Below are 26441 nucleotides of genomic sequence, written 5' to 3'. Positions count from 1 at the left end.
GGCCTGCCTTCCTACCAGATGCAGCAGGCCCTGGTTCTTGACATTTCTAACTGAGCTTTGGGAAGACCAGATTGAGCCCTATGGATTAGTAATCTCTTCGAGTTTAACTATGTTTTCTTATGAAGAATAAGAACCAGCTCACTCTTCAAGGGTTTCTGCATCAGTGTCCTGTCTGGGTAGCTATCCAGGTTGGATGTAAGGATGTTTGGAGAAAATCTTACCTCTCCTGGTTCACATATGATTGCCCTTTGTTTCTGTGGCTGGTTGTTTTGTTGTTTTAAAGCTTTATATCAGTACAATACTGTCAGTGGCTTTTTGAAGCTTTGATTTATATTGAACTTAAGAGGTGTGGGCTCACAATATACTAGAAAATAATTGTAATTTTGAGACCTGGTATGCTCTTGAATTTATTTTTTTTTCTTCTGAACAGTATGTAGAAAAGCTCGAGTTGATAGGAATGGATTTCATTTGGAAGATAGCCATGGAATCACCTGATGAAGAAATTGCTAATGAAGCTATTCAGTTAATCATAAACTACAGTTACATTAACTTAAATCCTAGGTTAAAAAAGGTAGGTATCATACATAAAAAAATTAAATAGAGTTTGGTGGATAAATTATAATCCTTGGCATGCCTGAAAATTGGCTTCTTTATTTTGATATTTTATCTTTAATAATGATAAAAACTAAATGCCAAAGTACTAATTTATTTTCCACATACTTCTTAATTTTAGGATTCAGTATCTTTACATAAGAAGTTTATTGCTGATTGCTACACAAGACTAGAAGTGAGTAGAAAACTAACTTTTTTTAAAAGCCTATTTTATTGTGTTTATATAGCAAATTAGGCTCCTGTTTGACAATTTCTACACACGTTGTTCATTGACATCAGTTACATTTTTCACTATGTGAACATTGTCATTAATTGTGTTCTGATTGTTCTGTTTCTAGAACTCTAGTTTCTCTTACCTTCTCATTTTTGCATTAGAGTAATTGTTGACCTTTTGGTCTCATAGAGATTTTTTTTTCTTTTTTTTTTTTTTTAAATGCAGTACTGTACTAACAGATAGTATCCTTTATTTTGTGTGCCAGTTTGTTATTTCACTAAAAGGTGATCCAAGGAATGGTTTCTGTTAAAGGTTTAAAGAGTATTTCAGGGCAGTAGTCTCAAAGAGCCCTCTTCCAACCTGGTCTTGTAAGTTTGGACTTTTTAAGAATTTGAGTGCTGTTCTCTGTTTTCCTTCCATTCTAGCAGGGTTCATCTATTGTGACTGGTCAGAACGCTTGGTAGTGGTAGCCGGGCACTTTTGGTTCTGGTTTCAGAATAATTTAATGCTATATCTTATGTAGGCTCTTAGCCCTGTAGACTGATTTCTTCTCTGAGACTTTAGTTTCCTTTGTTTAACCTGTTTTTGAAATAAATGTTTGTTACTTTTCCTCTTACAATTTTTTATTTTGAGATATAGTGGGTGATGATGTTTATGGTGGGGTCCTCGTGGAGAATTGTCAACTGTATAATATTGTGGTATGGGGAATAGACATTTACCTTAATGTCTCATAGAGAAATGCATTTTATAGGAACTCCTTTTCTCCTTCCACCATCTCTCTCTCACTCCACACCACCCCACTCATCCACCCCCTTTTTGGGTAGAGGAACTGTGTTCAGAATATAAGTCTATTATACAGTACATATTTCTAATCAAGTCTTTTCCTCCTTTTTCTTTCTCTGTCCCTGACTTTTACAGAAGTACTTGCTGCTTCTTTACCTATCATCTGTCCTACCTAGTTTATATCATAAACGCTATTAAAGACCACAGCAGGACACTCAGTAGTCGGTGTTATTGGCTGCCTTTGTCCATTAGAAGCCTGCTGTGTGATGCTGTCTCATATATTACCAATGCCTTATTTCCACTAGGATGGTTAAAGAATTTGATGCTCATCTTCATTCTTTTTCTTTTTTTTTTTTGCTTATTTAAGTTTTATATAGCTAAGAAAGAGTATTCCAAAAGCATAAAATGCTGTTGCCCCTAGATGTCAAAAAATTAAACTCGACTCAGCGGCAGTGAGTTTTGAGTGATGAATATATGCTAGAGTCTGTACGGGGTTTTCCAGGTTGTCTGTGACTTCCATCTACTATATGATCATAAAAAAAAAAAAAAAAAACATTTAAAATATCCACATACTCCTAAATGAGGTCTTTGTAAGTGTTAATACATGTAAAACAGTAGTTCTTAACTGGGGGGCTATATTGCCTCCCAGGGATATTTGGCAGTGTCTAGAGACATTTTTTTAGGAGCTCTGGTAGCATAGTACCTAAGGCACTTGACTGCTACAGGAAGGCTGGCGGTTCAAACCCACTAGCCACACCTCGGAAGGAAGGTTGGGCAATCTACTTCTATAGTGATACTGCCTCGGAAATTCAAGGAGGGGTCCGACTCTGGCACATAACAACAACAACAACAACAACAGCAGAGACATTTTTGGTTATCACAGTTGGGGAAGTTGGGGGGAGGAGTTTGCTACAGGCATCCAGTAGGTAGAAGCCAGAGGTGCTAGTAAACATCGTACAAGGCACAGGAGAACACACCCAGCAAAGAATTATCTAGTCCAAAATGTCATTTAGAGCTGAGGTTGACAAACTCTGAGGTAGAATGATTATTTCATATTTTATAGGCAGCCAGCTCAGCACTTGGTGGCCCCACTCTTACACATGCTGTGACCAGAGCAACAAAAATGCTTACAGCAACTGCTATGCCAACTGTAGCAACATCAGTTCAATCTCCATATAGGTAAGTGGTTATAGAACTGAGAACAAATACTCCCATAACCCACAAATTTATAAACCAATTTTTTAAAAATAATTGGTATCTTTTTTCCTATGGAGATCTCTCAACTGTTGATTCCCTCATTTTATATCCTAGCTTTTGCCAACAGCCATGTCTCAAGAAAATAGTATGTTCCCCATCATGCACACACAGATCTGTGTCACTTTTGAAGATGTGTAGATTAGTGGCAGAACCACCCAAGTACTGCCCTGCCCTGTGCTTCTACTTGGTCAACAAGTTTTGTTGTTTTATTTTTAAAAAATTTAATTTATTTTACTTTCACTTCATATAACATAGATAGCCTACTTTTTAGGATGAATAAAGATATTCATTGTACTAAGAGTAATTTTTTTCAAGTTTGAAATATTTACTTGTTAGACATCTTACAACTTTTTTCTTTGAATAGTTGTAAACCAAGATAAGCAAAATGAAGTGCAAGATGTTGATAAATTAAAATTATGCATTATAGATGTCGATTAATTAAAAGTAAGTTGTCAGTTGAAATATTTGCTTAAAATTATTTTTCAAAATAAGTGTTAGTAAGAACTTTATTTTGAAATATTTGTGTTAAAACTCTGAATTGACATTGTATCTTAATTATATTGCTGTTTAATTATTGCAAATTTTACCGGGGAAATCCAAGTCCCATGTTTGCTCCAGTTCCGAGGGACATAGATTGAGTTAACTAAAACAAGTTTTGGGGCTATATGATCCTTTCATTGCCTGGAAGCATCCCTAATGAGTGGTGCCTAGGAATCCTCTCCTGTGGCACAACACCAGGCTCACTCTCTGTGCCTCTCTCTCCTGCCCTCTAGTGATGGGTACTCTTATATAGTCTTTATTCCTGGAGAGACTATTTTCATTTATAATTTGGGAGATACTTCTTTTCTCCTTAAAGCCTTCCTTTAGAAAAGGAATTAAAGCAGTATCTATGCCCACATTCTTCATCTTCTTTTTTTTAAAAAATGAGTTAAGTACTGTGAAGCTATACTTTTGTTATTGTGAAAGAAGCCAATAAAACACAACCTTCTCAGACCCCTTTATAAAATGGCAGAGAGTGATTATAGATGCAATTCATGATGCGAGCACTAACATGGACTTTTGTATTCCCACATTTGAAGTATAACTCAAATAGACTTTGATTAAGAATATATATTAAAGAGTTCTTTTATTACATGTTGATAAGATGTAGTCCATCTGTTACCTAGTTCCTTGATAACTCATTTGTCTTATAAACTAGAGGAGACGTACATTTGTGAACTATCAGATTGAGATTTCCAAATTGCTACTTCTTTATGTGAATGTGTTTTTGTTTTTTTCTTTTCACTAAGTACTTTTTTTTTTTTTGTGTGTGATTTGGGTGAAAGTTTATGGATCAAATTGATTTTCCATACAGCAGTTCATACACATTTTGTCTTATGACTTTGACTGTAATTCCCCACAATGTAACAGCTCCCTTCCCACTTCCTCCCTGTAGTTCCTCTTCCCTGCGCCCTTCCCTCCCATATATTCTGCTCCCTAAGCTGTCTCCCTGTGCAAACACTGCCCTTCTGTTCTCCCATGATTGATTGTTCCAGGTAGTATATCTACCTAATTTAAATGTTCCTCCATATGCTAGTCTGTTATTTGGCTGTAAGCCACAAGAATGAGTTCAATTCCAGACCTGAAGGGTAGCTAGGGGCCATAGTCTTAGGGATCTCACTAGGCTCTATCAGAGCAGCAAACTCGTTCTCTCTCTCTCTCTTTTTTTTTTTTTTTTACTGATTCTGAGTTTGCTCTCCCACTCTATCTAGGATTTCCTTCACCAATCCCCTTCCAAGAGGTTGACGGTGGTAGCCGGACACCATCTAGTTCTTTTGATCTCAGGGTCATATAGGCTGAGGTTTGCATGGTCTACCAATCCTTTGGACTAATTGTTTCCATGCATCCTTGGTTCTCTTCATTATTCTTTGGTCTGAATGAGGAGAGACCCATTGTTGTATCTAGGTGGCCACTTGCAAGTTTCTAAGATCCCAGTCACTACTCACCAACGTAGGATGTAGAACAATGTTTTTGTGTAGTATATTATGCCAGTTGAGCTTGTTGTCCCCTGCAACCATGGTCCCGAGCCCATAGGTCCAGCTACTTGCTCCCTGTGTAGCTGGCTGTGGCCAAGAAGTCACCACAACCTTGTCCCTTGTCAGTTCTACTATACACCTGGACATTCTTACAACACATACAAATATGCTTGTAGAAACATCATCTGCCAACCCTGTACATGGTCATGGGCACACTTCCCCCTGCCTAGACATACCTGATCATTCAGCCTAAAGTACTTTTTATTCTAGATCATTTTATATTTAGTTGACTACAGTAGAGCAAAATCACATATCAGTTTTAAAGTAGTCTTATTACACCTTTGAAATTAATCAGAATGTATAACTTCAAAGTTGAATTTGAACTAACACATTGTCATCTCATTTCATTAGTTTTGAAAGAACTTTTCAGTGACCGTAATTGTTCCATCTTGTGGGAAAGGAAGCTAGGGGCCACTCTCTGTTGAGGACAGTATTTTGTAGTGATATCTATGACTTAATTCAGTATTGAGGCAAAATTAGTTATCAGTTCATTCACTTTACTGTCACACTTAGATAGATATGCTAAAGATTTTTTAATATAATATATTTTAGTTTCTAGTTCCTGCCAATAGATTGGAAGAATTTGGAACTCTTTTAAATGTATTTGACACAACTGTGTTTAACCAACTCTTTTTAAAGTAAAATTTCCAGTAGTACTAATCAGAATTCCAGACCAATTGCTAGAAAATGGTAGTACCTGTTTTCAGTTTTAGAAATAAAATATGGAGCTGTGACTATATATACTACTGAATATTGGAATCCTATAATTTCAAAATGGATAAGTAAGATTCCATAAGTCTTTGACCAAAAGAGACTTCAGGTTTCATTTGCAGACTGTCCCAGCTCCGCAGTCCCCTGCTGTTTGTTTGTTGTTCACGTCAAACAGACGTGGTTGCATCTCCCAGTGTTTGCTGATTTCTTATGTACTCTGAAAACCCTTGGGATAGTACATTGTTATGTATTTTAATTCTGTAGAATAGTCACTTAAGCCAGATGAGCAATTGTTTGTGCTTCCCTTCATCCTCATCCTTAGGCTTAATGAGAACAGGCAAGCAGCACTCCTTATTTGTGGTATACCCTTTGCTTTGCATTTATCTTCTGATTTTCAGGCAACTCACAACTTTTTCAGATTCCAAGTGTTTACAGAACTATGTGGCATATTTTAGTTGTAAGATTATGAGAGTCAAACTCATTCTTTATTCATTCTTGGTGAATTGATGAACAAATAGGTCTAAAGACTCAGATCCACTATCTGTGGAACAACTGTTTAAAAAAGAAAGGAAAGGAAATGTGAGGAGGGGCAGACTTCTCCTTCCTTACTCCATCTGTACACTACAGCTGTGACCTGGTTTAATCCCCTCCCCATTGGGCAAAAGGGAAGTTTAGTCTGCAAATTTCAGTCCTTGACCAGGGAGTGCCAACTGTGGTTGTGGTTTTGGTGAGACAGACTGGAACTGAGCTCAAATCAGCAATTCATCTCAAATGTTTGTTTATTTATTTATTTAATCCATAGATCTACTAAACTTGTAATAATTGAGAGATTGCTGCTACTGGCAGAACGCTATGTGATCACTATAGAGGTAAGCCTCTCCTTGTAAAGTAGCTTCCTTCGGTACATTTCTAGACTAAATGTGTTAGATGTGTATTTTTATGATGATAACAGTGACACTGTATCTGACTTGTTTGATTTACTGTCTGTTTCAAGGATTTTTACTCTGTTCCACGAACTATTCTACCTCATGGTGCCTCATTTCATGGACATCTTTTAACTCTTAATGTTACCTATGACTCCACCAAAGATACCTTCACTGTAGAGGTAGGTTTACTTTAAGCACTGTAGCCATTGTCTTATTATTTTCTTATTATTTGTCTTAGTATTTTCATAAGAACAGTATTGATTGAGATAGCTGCATGAATGGCTATTCTAAAACTCTTTGGTAAGCAAATTTAAATAAAAACCTAAAATAAAAGAAAACTGATGTGATGTAAGCAAATACATATGTAAATACATAGAGGTGCCTCAGAAGGCAGGCTTGGTGATCTGCCTCCAAAAGGTCACAGTCTTAGAAATCCTGTGAAACAGTCCTACTCTGCACACTTGGGGTCACCAGGAGTCTGAATTGATTCAGTGGGAATTGCCGTAGTTCTCTAGTGCTGCTCTAATAGAAATACCACAAGAGGGTAGCTTTAACAAACAAATTTATTTTCTCACAGTTTAATAGGCTAGAAGCCCAAATTCAGGATGCTAGCTCTAGGAGAAAGCTTTTTCCCTTTGTGTCAGCTCTGGAGGGAGGTTCCTGTCTCTTTTGAGCTTCTCCTTGGCAGTCTTCATATGTCATATGTCATGTCTCACTTCCCCCTTGCTTGTTTAATCTCCTTTATGTCTCAAAAGAGATCAGCTTATACTAATGTTGTTTCATTAACATAACAAAGAAAATATATTCCCAGATGGGATTATAAGGGTTAGGATTTATAGTACATATTATTAGAAGACATAGTTCAGTCTATAACAGCAGTAATATGTCAGGTGTTGATAAGTGCATTGAGAATGAAGCATAATAATTTGGTAAAGAGTGATGAGTATGCATGAAATGTTTTAGACAAAGGTGGACAGGAAAGGACTCTGATATGGTGACATTGGAGCAAAGAGGTAAGTGATTTGAGAGAGTAAGCCATGTAGGTATCTGGAGGAAGAGAGTTCCAAGCAAAGGGAACAACAGGTACAAAGGCCCAGAGGTGTGAGTTTGCTTGGCTTGTTCAGTGATAAGGTGGCCGGAGCACAGGGAGAAAGGGAAAGAGGGGAAGACAGTGCAGTGGGCATGCTGAGTGCAGTACAGAGCCCTGAGAGGACTTGAGAGTTTATTCTGTGCATGATGGAGATGGACTAGGGAAGAATAACCAAAAACCAAACTTGTTGATGTGGGATCAATTCCCACTCACAGTGACCCTATAGGAAAGAGAAGTGCGCCACAGGGTTTCCAAGGCTGTAAATCTTTACAGAAGCAGACTGCCATATCTTTGTCCTGTGGAGCAGCTGGCAGGTTTGAATTGCTCACCTTTGGTTAGCAGTTGAGCGCTTTAATCACTGTGCCACCAGGACTCCTGGAGTAGGACTAGAACCTGTAATTATAGCAAAAGGGAAGCTTACAAAGGCAGGAGTTCTTGGCTTTGGGTTTTCTGCTGTGTTTCCAGCTTCTAGAATAGTGCTTGAGGTTTAGTAGATGCTGTATGAATGATGTAAATGAATGAGTAAACTTTCTCACAGCAGTGATTTTATTTTATAGGCTCACAGTAATGAAACCATAGGAAGTGTCCGATGGAAGATAGCCAAGCAATTGTGCTCGCCTGTGGATAATATACAGATATTTACAAATGATAGTCTGGTAGGTCTACATAAGTAGTTTCTAGCACTGTAAACTGATATTAATACTTGCCTCTTCCTTTCCCCCTCAGTAATTAAGACACACTTTTTTGCAGCTGACAGTGAATAAAGATCAAAAACTCCTCCACCAATTGGGCTTTTCTGATGAACAAGTCCTTACAGTAAAGACTTCAGGCAGCGGGACCCCCTCTGGGAGCTCAGCAGATTCCTCCACCAGCTCCAGCAGCAGCAGCAGTGGAGTTTTTAGTTCATCATATGCTATGGAGCAGGTACTGAGTGACACATTTCCGTTTAAAAACAGGAACTTAATAATCATCTTGCCTTCAGCACCCATAGATCTGGATAATATGTCCTTTTCTCTCAGAGAAGTCCTGATTCCTCAGAACTACATCACTGAGAAGTGCTGGAATTAAATTGGGAGAACATGTGTAATTTAGCCATCTTCTGAATCACAGAACATTCTGCCTTGCCACTTGCTGCTCCTCTTACTCATCTCTCTTTATTGATTCATTGCTTTCCTCTCTCTGCTATGTGATTCTCATTAGCATTCAAACATGCTATTTATTTCCTCCATCTTATAAAAACTTTCTTCACCTCAGTTCCATCTTCAGTTCTGCCCGTTTCTTTCCTTCCCAAATCCACAAAGCTCCCTGAAGGAATTGCCCAAATCCAGAGCTAAAACGTCTTTTTTGTCATTATCTCTTGACTTATGCCTGTCATGCTCTTTCTGTCTGTCACCTTCACCTCTTAGCCTTAATCTTTTTGGTCATTTCAGCAGTTCAAATGACATTTCAGGGGTTACTGTCCCCTGAAATCCTTTCTTTACTTGGCTTTCAGGATTCTCCTGACTTGGCTTCTATCTCTGACTGCTCCTTTTGTCTCTCCTTTGCAATTCTTCCTTTTCTCCCTGATCACCATACAAAGGAGTTCTCAGGCTTAGTCCTTGGTTCTCTCCTCTAACTATGCTCATTATCTTTCCCCCCGCCATGGGTCACTGTGGGGTTTTTTCTCCCCTCAGTGTTCTCTCCCACACCTGGTAGCCAACAAAGAAAAGTTTCCTTCCATATATAAACCTTTCCTTGACTTTTTACAATAATGAACTAATACTATATTTGCCCTTCTGTGATTGACTTATTTCACTCAGCATAATGTCCTCCAAGTTCATTCATGTTATGTGGTGGTCTATAGATTCTACATTATTCTTTAGTGTTGCATAGTATCCCATTGTGTGTATGTTCCATAGTTTGATTATCCATTCTTCTGTTGATGGGCACCTAGGTTGTTTTCATCTCTTTGTATGCTCATTGCCTTAGTAATCTCATCCAGTTGCAAAGCTTTATAGATTGTATACATATTCATAATTTTTTAATTTTTATCTTTAGCTGAACTCTAGATATATGAATCCATCTGCCTGTGCAATATCTCTTAAATATCTAATCAACTCTCACATCCTAATATATCCAAACTTGAGTGTCTGATATTCCATAATCTTACCCTATCTCAGTTAATGGAATCTTCATTCTTCTAGTTGCTCATGCCAAAATGCTTGGGGTCATCCTTGGGTCTCTTCTTCCTTTCACTTTCATATCCATCAGCAAATAATTGACTCAACCTTTAAAATACGTCCAGAATTGAGCTACCTTTCTCTGCCTCCATAGCTTCCACACCAGTCCAGGCATCCAGCATCCTTCCCTGGAGTATTTCAGTAGTGTCCTAATTGGTCTCAAGGCTTTTGCCCTTGTACTAGGTCAGTCTCTTCTCCACATGATGGCTAACAGCTTATGATTTTATTAAACATCAGTCATATTATGCCGTCCTCGGCTCTAGTCTCCCATTAGACTAAGAGCCTATCCTAATGGGACCTACCTGGTCTGTCTCCTTCTACCCTCCTCTCACTCATGCCAGTCCAGCCACACTAGTTTCCACATTGGTCCTGAAACACAGTAGTGCCTGTGCACGTGCTCTTCACTTTGACCGGAATGCTCTCGACATTCAGGTGATTCACTTTCACTTTCTTCAACTTTAGTTATTGCCTTCTCAGTGAGACCTTTTTTGGCAACTCTGTCTAAAATGTCAACTCCTATCCATGTACCTCTCATTTTCCTTCCTTCATTTTCTTTTTCTTTAACATGCTATCTGTTTTATTTATCTTGTTTATTGTCTGTCTCTTGTGGTAAAACGTAAGCTCTATGACAGCAGTTTTGTCTATTTTGCTCACTGCTATATCCTCAGCACCTAAACAGTATCTAGGACATAATAGATATTCAATTAGTAGTTGCTGAATGAATTCATGAATCTTCCAATTCATTTATTTAATTTGTACCCTCTCCCTATCAGGAGCTGAACTTGGCATCAGGGGTACACAAAGTTGAATAAGACTGTTCTGCTCATTAGGCATTACAGTCTAGAAATACTAGATAATACTAAACCTATATAAAGAAAAGTTATTTGAAAGATCTATACTATAGGATTTTTCCCCCTGTGTGTGTGTGATACACACACATACGTGTACATACATATATATTTGTTATTATATGTTTATATGTATGTATGTGTATGTATATATATATATATATTTTTTTTCTTTAATGCCAAATGTAAGATTTCTGTGTGACTGTATCTTCTTAACTTACAGAGCTTAATTTTCCTATAGCTATCAAAGAACTTTCTTCAGGTGTTTTATTAGTATTATGTGTTTTTTTTTGTTTTGTTTTGTTTTGTTTTAAATAATACGTTGTTGTTATTTGCCGTCAAGTCGGACCCAACTCACAGCGACCCCTCCTTGGGTTTCCGAGGCAGTATCACTACGGAAGTAGATTGCCCCATCTTCCTTCCAAGGAGTTGCTGGTGGGTTTGAACCGCCAGCCTTCTGGTTAGCAGTCAAGTGCCTTAGCCACTATGCTACCAGAGCTTCTAGGTAGAATACTAGCACAAGTACAGTGAACTTCCAAATTGGGCAAATACCATGGTTTAACTAATACCATGGTTTAACTTACCCCAAGTTCTGTATCTTCTGAATGGAGCTTGGCTTGAATTGCTGCAAATCCACCTAATTCTCCAAACTTATTCACCAAATTCACAACCTATCCATGAGGCTCCTTTTAGCAAGAATTTAAGAAAGAAATCCCTCTCAGAATCATATTGTGGTAGTTAATTAAGAAAAATCTTAAAGTTTAATATTTTAAAACTATCTCATATTTATCCTGAATTTATTAAAAATCTTCTAGATAGCTACATTCCATAGTGGTGTCCAGTGTTCTTAGTTGTTATAGGCAGAGATCCGAATCTCTTCTATGCAGTTACATTATCTTGTCTTTCCTTATCTCTAGGGAAAAACAGGGTTACTTTTTATCAACTTAAATTACATATATATACCTGTGTATTGTTTGTGACTGTATATGCATATTTATATATTAGTTTAATATTGTTTTTAAAATCACTCATTACCTTGTTTCCTCCAGATGAGCTATGAGCAGCTTTTAGTGGTGCTTACATTCTATTACATTAATTCCACATGCCCTTTGTTTTGCCTGCCCTCTGCTGCCTGTCTGTTGGCCCTTCACCAGCAGGTAGAGACCAGATAGTAATCAAACTAAAGGGTAGTGATTCCCTCGTTCTCTCATGTTCCCATCTGCTCCTCTTCAGTGCACATGAGCATTGTGCTCCCCTCAAGCTGTATGGTGGCCAGGCTTTCAGAACTAGTATTTTTATTGTTGTAAATACAATTAGAAAAGGACAGGACTCTTTTATAAATAATATGTGTTTATAATTTGAGTTTTTTCTCTTAGGAGAAGTCCCTCCCTGGTGTTGTTATGGCACTTGTGTGCAATGTATTTGACATGCTATACCAGCTAGCCAATCTAGAGGAGCCAAGGTAAATACAAACATTTATAGAGCTTAAAAGAGAAACTTATTAAAGTTAAGGAATCAAGTAACTTTTCACTTGAAAATGTAATTTCCCTAACATTCCTTACTAAATGACTTTGTTAATGACACTGAAAATATTTATATTTGAAAAAATTCAGGATAACTCTACGAGTACGGAAGCTTCTGCTCTTGATACCCACTGATCCAGCCATTCAAGAAGCCCTTGATCAACTTGATTCTTTAGGAAGAAAGGTATGAGTGGCATGGACAGTTAAATAACTGACATGGAAATTTTATATCATGATTCTGTGAAAATACAGCCTGAAATCACTTTTCAGGCCATGTGATAGCATCTTTCCCATAAAAATTTTCCTTCTTTTGAAAAATGTCTTTGCCCTAAAGGAAAATCAGGACTTCATGTTGGCTTTTGAAGTCTCTAGGTAGAGTCAGTAGGATGTTGTATTTTAGCACTGAAAGAAACTTTGATATCATCTGCTTCTGCCCTCCTCGTGATATTTTTTAGGAAACCGAAGCCTAGAGAGAGGAAATAATTTAGTTAGACTCTAGGTCTGATTCGTTTGAGATGTTTTTCTTTGGTGTCATGATTTCTCTCTGAATGTGATGATTGCATGTGTTAGAGTTCCTTGCATAAATGGATTAGCATTTAATTTTTTCACAGTGATAATAAAGTTCATTTTGTTTAATTGTTAGAATGTTGGCCCTTATGGGTATTGCACATATTAAAATTATGTTTTATTTATGATACTGTTTAATTGTGTTCTCAGAGTAAATTCATTTAGAACAAAATTGGTAAGTTGTGTATTTTATATTTCTGAGGTTATAGTTAGATCAGTTAATGGTCTTGTCACATGTAGTTTATTACTTTGGTGGAGAAGAGAACTAATGTAATTATAAAATATATGTTAGCTTTAAAAAATTCTCAAGACTACTGTTCTAGTAGTTTATTTTATCATTGGTATTTGAAGTACAGATTTTAAAACACTGATTCAAATTAAAATGGCCTTGCTAACTCTGGTGGCGTAGTGCCTAAGGCATTTGACTGCTAACTAGAAGGCTGGTGGTTCAAACCCACCAGCTGCTCCTTGGAAGGAAGATTGGGCGATCTGCTTCCATAGAGATACTGCCTTAGAAACCCAAGGAAGGGTCGCTATGAGTTGGAATCAACTCGACGGCAGTGAGTACTAGTACTATTAGTGTTGCTTAGAATACATTCTCAGAGGCCTTTAGGTAGTACTTGAATATTGTTAATCATAATTTGTATGATAAAGTTTGATGTTTTGTTCATTATTATAGTGATATTAGGTTAATTTTTTTGAAAAAAGTTGTTTTCGAAATAGCTTATATTAAAGAAGAAAAGGATATTAGAATATATACTGAGATCTATTTCTCTTTAATTTGTACATTTAAAACATATATTCCTTTTTTTGTTCTTTTAAACTTAGAAAACATTGCTGTCTGAATCAAGTTCCCAGTCTTCAAAATCCCCTTCCCTCTCTTCAAAGCAACAGCATCAGCCTAGTGCCAGTTCAATTTTAGAAAGTCTGTTTCGATCTTTTGCTCCGGGAATGTCCACCTTTAGAGTGCTTTACAACTTAGAAGTAAGAAACTTCATTTCATTTCATTTTTGGTTTGACAGAGCATTTTGGTTTGCAGATTTTGCTTTCAGAAATAAATAAACAGGTTCTTATTATTATAATTGGATAGAAAACTAATTTTGAAAAAAAATACAGCATAAAACTTTTTGTTGTTTTTTGCCTTTGAAAATGCTTAGGTTTCCCGCCTCCCCCTGGTTATACTTATATGCATTGTTGTACTTGGCAAAACAGCATGTAAAGTAATTGTTATTGTTGTGTTGCCTTCAAGTTGATTCCAAGTCATAGCAGCCATCACATGTGTCAGACTAGAATTGTACTCTGTAGGGTTTTCAACTAATTTTTTTAGAAGTTATCTTCATTTTTTTAAAGATACTATAATTTGTTGATGTTGTTATTATTCTTAGCTGCTGTCTTGTCAGCTCCAGCTCGTGGCAGCCTCATACATAGCAGAATGAAATGTCACCTCGTCCTAGGCCTCTCTGTGATCTTGTTATCTATAACTGGCTAATTTTTACAAGTAGGTCACCAGGCCTTTGTTCCTAGTCTGTCTTGGTCTGGAAGCTCTGCTGAAACCTGTCACCGTAGGTGACCCTGCTGGTATTTGAAATGCCAGTGGCATAGCTTTCCACATCTTAGCAAGATGCGAACCACCACAGAATAGTAAACTGACAGATAGATAGATGGTGGTTGTTGACGTTAGTGAAGCTTTATGAGGAATTTGTCAGTAAGCATGCTAACATTATTATCTGAAAGAAATCCAAACAGTCCTCAGAGCTAGTGTATATTATCCCCATTTTGCTGATAGATGACTGAGGCAAAAAAGGAAAATTACATGTCTCTCAGCTAGTAGGTGATAAAACTGGGGTATAAACTAGATTTGTAGTCTTGTACTATAGTATGATTATTTGTATATCTGCCCTGCCACAATAGTCACATAGGCTTTCCTTTAGTCTAGTGTCTTAGAACGGGTATGGGCATGGGTGTCAGATGTACCTGGATTATAGTCTCATGACCTTGATGTCACTTAACCTCTCAAGTCATAGTGTGATTAAAAGATAATGCTTGTTAAGCAGCTCATCTTCTGCCTACTGCGTAGTAAACCAAACTGGTTGCCTGTGAGTCAGTTCTGACTCATAGAAACCCTATAAGACAGAGTAGAACTGCTCTATAGGGTTTCCAAGGCTACAATCTTTATAGAAGTAGAGTACCACATCTTTCTGTCACAGAGCAACTGGTGGGTTTGAATTGGTGACCTTTTGTTTAGCAGCTGAGCACTTAACCACTGTGCCACAAGGGCCACTGATGAAGGCTACTTCTCTGTCTTCCTCGTGGGACCAGTGGAAATTGTGTACAGGTAGTCCCTGAATTACTACAAGGTTCCATTTCAACGACTCCATTGTAAATTATTGCCTTTTACTATCAATATCTTTGTAAATCTAATCTTTGAACATCTGAGAATCAACATCTGAGAATGGTAATGTTAGCAAATTATATGCTGCAACATTGTATGTAACACATACTAACAATACCAAACAATAAGATGTACAAGAAAAAAATACATTTGCAAGTGCTTTTCATCATAACTCACATAAATTGAAAGTCAGGACTATGTATGTATGAAAAGACTGTAAACTTGCTCTATAAATGACAGATATTATTATTATTAATAAAAGCCCCAGTAGCGCAGTAGGTAAACACTTGGTTTCTACTGGAAGGTCAGCAATTTTTATCAACATGTGCTCCACAAAGAATGATGTGGCAGTCTGCTCTCATAACGTTTACAACCTTGGAAATGCTCAGTAAATAGGAGTAAAGTCATTATTATAGGGAACTCAATTAACATTTTAAATATAGTAGCTGTTTTATAAAACTGGCTTATATACTTTTTCAAGAACGTATCTAGCACATCAATAAAATAATCTAAACCTGACAGCCTTAGTCTTTCACATTTTCATTTCATAAAAAGAGCACACCAGATTTCTTCAGAACAGAAGGACTCTTCTTGCTAAATACATGTGAAAACGTGAATTTGAAAATGTGTTTATTTGCATTGTGAAACATCAGCCCCTGTATACTTCTGAAGTAAAAATTGGCAGCATTTAAAGACATTCTGACTCACATTATCCCCATGTTATATTTAGTAAAAGGATAATTTCTCCTGACAATGTTGGGATGATTAATTGTGTTTATCTGTTTCCTAGGTGTTAAGCTCTAAACTCATGCCAACAGCTGATGATGACATGGCAAGAAGCTGTGCAAAATCGTTCTGTGAGAACTTCCTCAAAGCCGGGGGTTTGAGGTTAGAGTTTCAGTATATTCTTATATGAGTTGAAGAAGTGAATGTAGTTATGTAAATTTCTTCTGTAAAGACTTGCTTATTCCTACAAAGTATTAAGTGAAGCATTGTGAGAGTCATAATAAGAAAGAATGATATTTCAGTCTTTTGGCATATTTTAATTCATTTTATAACTTTTGGTCATTTGAAAACTTCCCCCCAATAGTGGGGGGAGTTCTGAGAAAGAGTAAAGGTGAGGAGGCTGTATCTATTTCTTTTGATTCCCACATTAGTTTGGGAGAAGGTAAATTTGATTCCCAGTTACTCATATTGTGTAAGGAATTTTGCTTACTGCTGCGGATACAAAGATAAATGAGTTATTTCCTGCCCTTGAGATGCTCATGGTTTAACAAAGAAAAAAAATCACACACTCTTAACTATAAATATTTTTAGGGCTGCATATAAAAAGTACTTGAGAGGATGAAAAAGAAAATAGTAGTTAAAATTACTTGGCATAATATGACTAGGAAATGCTTGATGACCATTTATTTACATTTGAACAGAAAAGTTGAGAAATGAATAGAAATTCCCAGGGTAAATAGGGAGGGAAAGGACAGTCTAAGGCTGGAGGAAACATTCTAAGGTTTCAGTGGAGCTTTCAGACTAAGATAGAGTTGGAAAAAGGAAGAAGCCATTCACTTCTCAAAGAATTGGCCAGTGAAAACCTTATGAATAGCGGTAAAACACTGTCTGATATATTATCGGAAAACTTTATGAATAGCCCTGAAACATTTCTGATACAGTGCCAGAAGATGAGCCCCTCATGTTGGAAGCCACTCAACATATGACTGGGGAAGAGCTGCCTCCTCAGAGTAGAGCCAACCTTAATGATGTGGATGGAGTAAAGTTTTCTGGACCTCCATTTGCTGATGTGGCATGACTCAAAATAAGAAGAAACAGCTGTAAACATCCATTAACAAAAGGAACATGGAATGTACGAAGTATGAATCTAAGAAGTTGTCAAAAATGAAATGGAACGCATAAAGATCGATACCAAAGGTATTAGTGAACTGAAATGGACTGGTTTTGGCCATTTTGAATCAGACAACTTTATTATCTACTACGCTGGGAATGACAAATTGAAGAGGAATGGTGTGGCATTCATTGTCACAAAGATTGTCTCAAGATCTGTCCTGAAGTACAATTCTGTCAGTGATAGGATAATATCCATATGCCTTCAAGGAAGACCAGTTAATGCTACTATTATTCAAATTTACACACCAACCACCAAAGCCGAAGAGAGGAAATTGAAGATTTTTACCAACTTCTGCAGTCTGAAATTGACCAAATATGCAATCAAGATTTGTTGATTATCTCTGGTGATTGGAATGCAAAAGTTGGAAACAAGAAGAATCACCAGTAGTTGGAAAATAACGGACTTGGTGATAGAAGTGACACTGGAGATCACATGATAGAATTTTGAAAGAGCAGCAACTTATTTGTTGCAAATACCTTTTTTCAACAACACAAATGATGGCTATACAAGTGAACTTCACCAGATGGAGTACACAGGAGTCAGATTGACTACATCTGTGGCAAGAGGCAGTGGAGCTCAATATCTTCAGCCAAAACAAGGTCAGGAGCTGACTGTGGAACAGACCATCAGTTGCTCATATGCAAGTTCAAGTTGAAGCTGAAGACAATTAAAGAAGTTCACGAGAGCCAAAATATGCCCTTGACTATACTCTTCCTAAATTCAGAGACCATCTAAAGAATAGATTTGATGTGCTGAACACCAATGACCAAAAACCAGAAGAATTGTGGGATGACATCAAGAACATCATCCATAAAGAAACCAAAAGTTCATTAAAAAGATAGGAAAGGAAGAAAGGACCAAAATGGATGTCAGAAGAGACTCTGAAACTTGCCCTTGAAAAGAGAGTAGTTAAAGCAAATGGAAGAAATGACAAGATAAAAGAGCTGAACAGAAGATTTCAAAGTACAACTCAAGAAGACAGTCAATTATTATAATGAAATGTGCAAAGACTTAGAAATGTGCAAAAACCAGAGGGAAGAACACGCTTGGCATTTCTAAAGTTGAAAGAACTGAAGAAAAAAATTAAGCCTTGAGTTGCAATACTGAAAGATTCTATGGGCAAAATATTGAATGATGCAGGAAACAGCAAAAGAAGGTGGAAGGAATACACAGAGTCACTATACCAAAAAGAACTGGTTGATCTTCATCCATTTCAGGAGGTGGTATATGTTCAAGAACCAATGATATTGAAGGAAGAAATTGAAGCTTCACTGAAGGAATCAGCAAAGGACAAGACTCCAGGAATTGATGGAGTGCTGGAGGCACTCCCTTGTCTATTCCAAGAAATTTGAAAGACAGCTATCTGGCCAACTGGAAAAAATCCATCTTTGTACCCATTCCAAATAAAGGTGGTCTCACAGAATGTGGAAATTATTGAATAATATCACTAATATCATACACAGGTAAAATCTTCCTGAAGATAATTCAAAAACGGTTGCAGCAAGCTGCCATCTAGTTGCAATGATGGTCTCTCCTCATCAAGAAGAAAGAAGAAAACCAAAATTAATGGAAACAATCAGTCCTAGAGACTGGTACACCATCCGATCTGCAACCTATACAACTATGAGACCAGAAGAAGATGGTGCCCAGCTACCACTGCCATCCACTTGGAAGGGATGTAGGAGATCCTGGATAGAGAGGGAAAACAATGTGGAACAAAACTCAAAATCATTTGGAGACAAAAAAAAAAAAAAAAGGTGGGGACCAAGTTTGCTGGTCCAATGGAGCCTGGTGGAACCACTGAGACTGTGGCCCCGAGCTGCCCTTCAGGTCTGGAATTGAACCCACACCTGTGGTTTCCAGCCAAACAAAGTACAGGCATGTGAGTTAAACATTTACCTCAAGTAGACACACGTCCTGGAGAGAACAATCATGGGAGAAGGAAGAGCTGCTTATGCACAGGGAGACAGCTCAGGGGGCAGGAGAGTATGGAGGGATGGATACTGGGAAGAGGTAACTATGGGGAGTGGGAAGGGAGCTGTTGTGTTGTGGTAAACTGTGGTCAATGACATGAGACAAAGTATATGTGAACTGCTGTATGGAAAGTGAATTTGCTCTGTAAATCTTCACCCAAATCAAAATAATTAATTAATTAATTAATTAATTAAGTTAAAAAAAATAAAATAAAATAACTGGGGGCAGGGGAAACGGTTCCAGCAATATATTGACAGAGAACTTCCAGAGCTGCAAGCTGGATTCAAGAGGACGTGGAATGAGGGATATCATTGCTGATGTGAAATGGATCTTGGCTGAAAGCAAAGAATACCAGAAAGATGTTTACTTGTGCTTTATTGACTATGCAGTAGCATTGGACTGTGTAGATCATAACAAATGATGTATAACCTTGAGAAGAATGGGAATTTCAGAATACTTGATTGTGCTCCTCAGGAACCTGTACACAGACCAGGCGGCTGTCATTTAAACAGAACAAGGGGATGCTGCATGGTTTAAAATCAGGAGGGGAGTGCATCGGAATTGTATCCTTTCACCTTACTTATTCAATCTGTATGCTGAATAAATCATCTGTGAAGGTGTACTACATGAAGAGGAGTGGCATCAGGATTGAAGGGAGACTCATTAACAACCTGCAATACACAGACAACACAACTTTGCTTGCTGAAAGTGAGGATGTCTTGAAGCACTTAAAGATTAAAGACTTTAGTCTGCAGTATGGATTACATCATAATATAAAGAAAATGAAAATCCTCACCAGGACCAATAAGCAGCATCACAATAAATGGAGAAAAGATTGAAGTTGTTAAAGATTCCATATTACTTGGTTCCACAATCAATACCAACGGAAGCAGCAGTCAGGACATCAGATGACATATTGCACTGGGCAAATGTGCTGCAAAAGACCTGTTTAAAGTGTTAAAGAGCAAAGATGTCTCCTTGAAGACTAAGGTGCGCCCAACCCAAGCCATGGTATTTTCACTCACCTCCTATACATGATGAGAGCTGGACAATGAACAAGGAAGAGTTCATCAAAGTTTCATGAAGAAGAGTCGATGCTTTGAGTTGTGGTGTTGGTGAAGAATACTGAAAGTACCATGGAGTGCCAAAAGAATGAACAAACCTGTCCTGGAAGTAGTGCAGCCAGAATGTTCCTTGGAAGCGAGAATGGCCAGACTTCATATGATCTATTTTGGTCATGTTGTCAGAAGGGACCATTCCCTGGAGAAAGATACCATGCTTGGTAAAGTGGAGGGTCAGCCAAGAAGAGGAAGGCCCTCGACGAGATGGACTGACACAGTGGTTGCAACAGTGGGCTAAGGTATAGCAAGGATTGTGACGCTGGCACAGGACCAGGCAGTGTTTCATTCTGTTGTACGGAGTCACTATGAGTCAGAGCCAACTTGACAGCACCTAACAACACAACAAAGCTGGAGGAGTGGGGTGGTTGGGAGAGAGAAGAAAAGACAGAATCAACAAAGTAATCAACAAAAGAATCAGCAAAAGGTGCATGTTCTGTCCTGGGAACCATAGTAAAGCTACAGTAAAAGATAGTAGAAAGAAGGCTCACTTTGAGGCAATTGAATATTGTCTTGTAGACCATAGAACAGCAGGAGATTCCTAAGCAAGGAATTACCTAGAACAGTTACTCTGGAAGCAATGGAGAAGATGAGTAGAAATGGGGAGAATAGAAGCAGGGAGAACTATTAAGAGCTGTGACAGTGGTCCAGAGAAGAGATGATAGGTTTTAAATTTAGGGCAGTGACAGAATGACATTTATAAAGTAAAGTAAACAAGTCTTTATGACTAGTTAGACATTGAGTAGAGATATTTCTAATATGGCCCTGTGGTTTCTAGCCTGGGAGAAGGAGTAAATGGTGTATTTTAAGTCATTAGGAAAATAGGACCACATTTTGGAAGATGGGGGAAACAGGAAAGCAAGAGAAATCAATTTGATTGCATATGAGGTCATTGTGAGTCATGTGAAGTAGATGATTTGGATATGGCTCTTAGGAGAGATGGAGAATGGTATTAGAGATTTGAGGGAGGCATCGATGTGTAAATAAAGATGGCATAAGCCAGCTGGAGCTGAGTAGGGTCAATAGTGTAAGTTAGGGAAGTAGAGTCAGTTAGTAGAAATCTCTACTTTAAAATAAGCAAGGAAAAGAAGGTGATAGTAGCTTGAAAGGAAGAAAAACTGAGGGGAAAGTTTGCTTTCTTTTAATTTTAGCTTGTAGAAGACTTGATTTTCATTGAAGGCTGACTACAAAGAGATGATAAAGAAGAGGAGAATAATGATTAAAGCAAAAAGGGATAGTTAGCCCTGTCTAGATTTGCTCTAGAAAGGAATGTTGTTGTTGTTAAGTGCCGTCAAGCCATCTCTGACTCAACCGCGGCCTTATTTACAACAGAATGAAACACTGCCCCGTCCTGTACCAGCTCCATGATCCCTGCTATACCTGAGCCCATCATTGTGGCCACTCAGTCCATCTTGTCGAGGGCCTTCCCCTCTTTTGTTGACCTTCCACTTTACCAAGCATGATACCCTTCTCCAGGGAATTGTCTCTTCTTACGTGACCAAAGTAAGTGAGACAAATCTGGCCATTCTCACTTTCAAGGAGCATTCCAGATACACTTCTTCCAGTACAGATTTGTTAAAGGCGTAGGCATGCCATTTCTTCTGGGCTAAGAAGAAATGATCACCAAGTTGAAGCTTAAGCAAAGGATAATTGAAAGACTCCTCTTTTGAAGTCTTGAGAAGAAAAGTTGGGTAAGGAGCTTGGAGCAATAAAAGGAATGGAAAAAGGGTGCTAAAAGAATCCACAAGCAACGTGGAAGATTTGATATATATCTACAGTTTTATTCTTTGTGCACTACTACGGAAGTATTCTTAGTGAAACTTCATTTCCTATTACTCAGCCAGTTACAGAGCTGCGGTAATAAAAATATTTTAATTTAGGCTAATTTTTTGTACAGGAGCCCTGGTGGTGCAGTGATTAAATACTCAGCTGCTAACCAAAAGGTCAGTAGTTCAAACCCACCAGCCACTCTGCAGAAGAAAAATGAGGCAATCTGCTACTGTAAAGATTTACAGCCTTAGAAACCTTGTAGGACAATTCTACTGTGTCCTATATGGTCACTGTAAGTTGGAATGGACTTGATGGCTGTGGGTTTGGTTTGGAATTTTTGTACATCGATTAATTCATGTGCCAGGCTTTGTTCTAAGCACTGGGAACAGAGCAATAAATAGATAATAATAAGAGCTGTAGAGAGAAATAGGACAAGGGATAGGTGGAGAGGATTGTGATTTTTAATAGGGTGATTAGGGAAAGCTTCACTCAGGAGGTGACATTTTACAAGACCTAAAGAAGGTGAGGGAAGCTTTCCAGAGGGAGCCACTAATGCATCACCCTGCAGTGGAGACATGGCTGATGTGTTCGTAGACCAGCAGGAAGCCAGTATGGTTGTGGCAGAGTGGATGAGACCAAAAGCACTGGGACATGAGGTAGCAAGATCCCAGAGATCAGAGTATGTAGGATCTTATAAGCTACTGTGAAGGCTGCCATTCTTCTCCGTAGGAAGTGGGGAGCTATTAGAGTATCTTGAGCAGAGAAGTGCCATGATTTGACTTATATTTTAAAGGATCACTCTGGTTGATCTTTTAAGAATGGATTTGGAGGAGGGGAAGTTAAGAATGGAAGCAGGGAGCTCATTTAGGAAGCCTTTGCAGTAATGTAGTGGACATGGTGAGAAATAAGTTTGATTGAATACACCAATTCTTGGCATAATTTTGAATTCTTAGTTCTTCTCCTACCAAGATAACAGTTACTCAATGAACTCACTAATTAGTGAGAAGGGGAACTATCCAAAACACTGAGTCTTGGCTGTCTTTTTGGCTAAGCAAGGAGTTCAGTCCTAAGTAGATCAGGAGAGTTATAGATATCGTAGAAAAGCTCTGTGATGGAAATATGTATGGTCCATTTTTATGTGAGGATCTTATAGAAACTTTGATTGACAACACTTATGACCAATTAAATTACTTATGAAAAATTTCCTATAAAAGGAATAGAAATCTTGAATATCTTGCCTTTTTTTTTTCTTTGAAGCTTGGTTGTAAATGTCATGCAGAGGGATTCCATCCCATCAGAAGTAGACTATGAAACCAGGCAAGGTGTTTATTCCATCTGTCTGCAACTTGCAAGGTATGTAAATACATTGCATTAGTCTCACAAGACTTGATTTTTTTTTCTTCCCAAATCCTATTGTTTTAAACAGTATGAACTGACCTAGAATAAGTCTGCCTTTTTTACTTCGTTTTAAGATTTTTACTTGTTGGACAAACAATGCCCACATTATTAGATGAAGACCTCACCAAAGATGGTATAGAAGCACTTTCTTCTCGCCCATTCCGAAATGTCAGCCGTCAGACAAGCAGGCAGATGTCCTTATGTGGTACCCCAGAAAAGTCATCTTACCGACAGTTGTCAGTGTCTGATAGGTCTTCTATTAGAGTTGAGGAAATCATCCCTGCTGCACGGGTTGCAATACAAGTAAGTGATTTGTGTGTTCAAGAAATTTTAAGTACCTTCTATTTTAGAAGGCACTGACTGGGTGGTGCAGGAATGGCACAGGTATAAAAAGGATTAAGACATGAATATTGCTTTCAGGGAACTTATAGTGACTAAGAAAGAGAACACTAGAGCAGAATTAACTATCATTCAAGGTAGAAAGTACCAAGTTATATAAGAGTACTATAAAGGAAACATCCTGTGGACCTTCAAAGGAAGTTGAATCATTACCTTCACCAGTGACTATCATGGGTGATTTTAAAGTAGGAGGTGGTGTTTGAACTAGGCCTTGAAGAAAAGATAAAGATTGAATATCTAGAGAGAAGAAATAGTTGGAGAGAGGAAAGCTATGAACTCCACCAAGGGAGAGTATGATGAGCACAGTTAGACAAAACCAGAGCTTGTAGGGGAGGTCATAAGGTAGTTCATGTAGGCCAAGATGTAGTCTGTGAGAAGAGAGAAAATAGTAAGAAAAGTAAAATTGATCAAAGGTAATTTGCAACCAGATAATGGTGATCAGAGTCTGTTTTCTGGGTAAGGGAGAGACTTTAAAAGTCTGAACAGTGTAGTAGCATGAAGAAAGCTATGCTTCTAGACGAACTTGAAGGGGAAAGAGTCTCACAAAATTGAGAGCAGTGATAAGGTTATTTATTATATATGTCAGTGGAATGTGCTCAAGTACTGCCTTGTTTTGTAACAGTCTTTCCGTACTTTTTTAGACAATGGAAGTAAGTGATTTCACTTCTACAGTGGCTTGTTTTATGAGATTGTCATGGGCTGCAGCTGCAGGACGCCTTGACCTTGTTGGTAGTAGCCAACCAATTAAAGAGAGTAATTCTCTCTTTCCTGCTGGAATTCGAAACAGACTCAGCAGCTCAGGTACTAATCAAATAAGGAAAGTAATTAAAACATAGGTGAGAAGTATTTGTAAGAATTATCTATGTGTACGTTTGTCAGTGACTCTGTGCATTCCTTCTATCTTCTTTTGATGCTCCTGCATTATTCACTGTTTTGCCCATAGAATCCTTCAGTATTGCAACTTGATTGCACAGAGTTACTGTACCTTTAGAAATAATTGGTTGACACTCAGCCATTTCAGGAGGTAGCGTAAGATCAAGAATCAATGATATTGAAGGAAGAAGTCCAAGCTACACTGAAGGAATTGGCGAAAAATAAGGCTCCAGAAATTGATGGAATGCCCAATGAGATGTTCTGACAAACAGATGCAGTGCTGGAGGCACTTACTCTTCTTTGCCAAGAAATTAGGAAGACAGTTACCTGGCCAACCGATTGGAAGAGATCCATGTTTGTGCCCATTCCAAAGAAAGGTGATCTGAGAGAATGCAGAAATTATCAAACAATGTCATTAATATCATATGCAAGTAAATTTTGCTGAAGGTATTTAAAAAACTGTTGCAGTAGAATACATGGACATGAACTGCTAGAAATTTAAGCTGATTCAAAAGAGGCCATGGAACGAGGGATATCATTTTTGATATCAGATGGATCTTGGTTGAAAGCAAAGAATACTGGAAAGATGTTTACCTGTGTTTTATTGACTGTGCCAAGGCATTTGATTTTGTGGATCATAACAAATTATGGATAACTTTGTGAAGAATGGGAATTCCAAAACAACTTAATCATGCTCATGAGGAACCCATACATAGACCAAGAGACAGTCATTCAAACAGAACAAGGGGATACTTCATGGTTTAAAATCAGAGAGGGTGTGTATCAGGGTTTTATCTTTCACCATACTAATTCACTCTGTATGCTGTGCAAATAACCTGAGAAGCTAGACCATATGAAGAAAAACTTGGCCTCAAGATTGGAGGAAGACTCATTAACAACCTGCGATACTCAGATGACACAACCTTGCTTGCTGAAAGTGAAGAGGACTTGAAGCACTTACTGATGAAGATCAAAGACTGAGGCTGTCAGTATAGATTACACCTCAACATTGAGAAAACAGAAGTCCTCACAATTGGACCAGTAAGCAACATCATGATAAATGGAGAAAGGATTGTCAAGGATTTCATTTTATTTGGATCCACAGTTTACACCCATGGGAGCAACAAAAAAACAAACTCACTACCATCCAGTTAGATCTGACTCATAGTGACCCCTTCTTGGATTTCTGAGGCAGTATCACTACAGAAGTAGATTGCCCAGTCTTCCTTCCGAGGAGTGGCTGGTGGGTTTGAACCGCCAGCCTTCTGGTTAGCAGTCAAATGCCTTAGGCACTACGCTACCAGAGCTCCCCCATGGGAGCAGCAGTTAAGAAATCAAATGATGTGTTGCAGTGGGCAAATCTGCTGCAAAAGACCTCTTTGAAGTGTTAAGAAGCAAAGATGTCACTTTGAAGACAGCTATGCCTGACCCAAGCCATGGTGTTTTCAGTAGCCTCATATGCATGTGAAAGCTGGGCAATGAGTAAGGAAGATCAAAAACAAATTGATGCATTTGAATTGTGGTGTTGACGAAGAATATTGAAAATACCATGAACTGCCAGAAGAATGAACAAATCTATCTTGGAAGAAGTACAACGAGAATACTCCTTAGAAGCAAGAATGGCCAGATTTTGTCTCACGTACTTGGGTTGTGTTGTCAGAAGGGACCATTTCCCTGGAGAAGAATATCATGCTTGGTAAAATAAAGCATCAGTGAAAAAGAGGAAGACCCTCAATGTGAGGATAGCTTAGGACCAGCTAGTGTTTCATTCTGTTGTGCATAAGTTGCGATG

General features: G+C 38.1%; 1 protein-coding gene across 1 annotated transcript in view; it reads left to right on the top strand.

Moving 5' to 3' along the window:
- The window catches only part of USP24 (ubiquitin specific peptidase 24), a 201450-nt gene that overhangs the window by 115306 nt on the left and 59703 nt on the right, over window positions 1-26441 (top strand). The window contains exons 22-35 of the mRNA XM_007956287.2: window positions 431-571; window positions 734-787; window positions 2673-2788; window positions 6455-6521; window positions 6647-6757; window positions 8226-8324; window positions 8419-8592; window positions 12112-12197; window positions 12349-12442; window positions 13654-13809; window positions 16008-16105; window positions 23237-23332; window positions 23452-23680; window positions 24418-24577. Of these exons, the coding sequence (XP_007954478.1) occupies window positions 431-571; window positions 734-787; window positions 2673-2788; window positions 6455-6521; window positions 6647-6757; window positions 8226-8324; window positions 8419-8592; window positions 12112-12197; window positions 12349-12442; window positions 13654-13809; window positions 16008-16105; window positions 23237-23332; window positions 23452-23680; window positions 24418-24577 (1681 nt within the window). The remainder of the gene's footprint in view (window positions 1-430; window positions 572-733; window positions 788-2672; window positions 2789-6454; window positions 6522-6646; window positions 6758-8225; window positions 8325-8418; window positions 8593-12111; window positions 12198-12348; window positions 12443-13653; window positions 13810-16007; window positions 16106-23236; window positions 23333-23451; window positions 23681-24417; window positions 24578-26441) is intronic.

This window comes from Orycteropus afer, unplaced genomic scaffold (assembly GCF_000298275.1).
Source record: "Orycteropus afer afer isolate SDZICR_OR568_19922 unplaced genomic scaffold, OryAfe1.0 scaffold00600, whole genome shotgun sequence".
NCBI classification, from domain to species: domain Eukaryota; kingdom Metazoa; phylum Chordata; class Mammalia; order Tubulidentata; family Orycteropodidae; genus Orycteropus; species Orycteropus afer.
The sequence above is the reverse complement of the archived record's forward strand: the minus strand, read 5'-3'. Positions and strand labels throughout refer to the sequence as shown.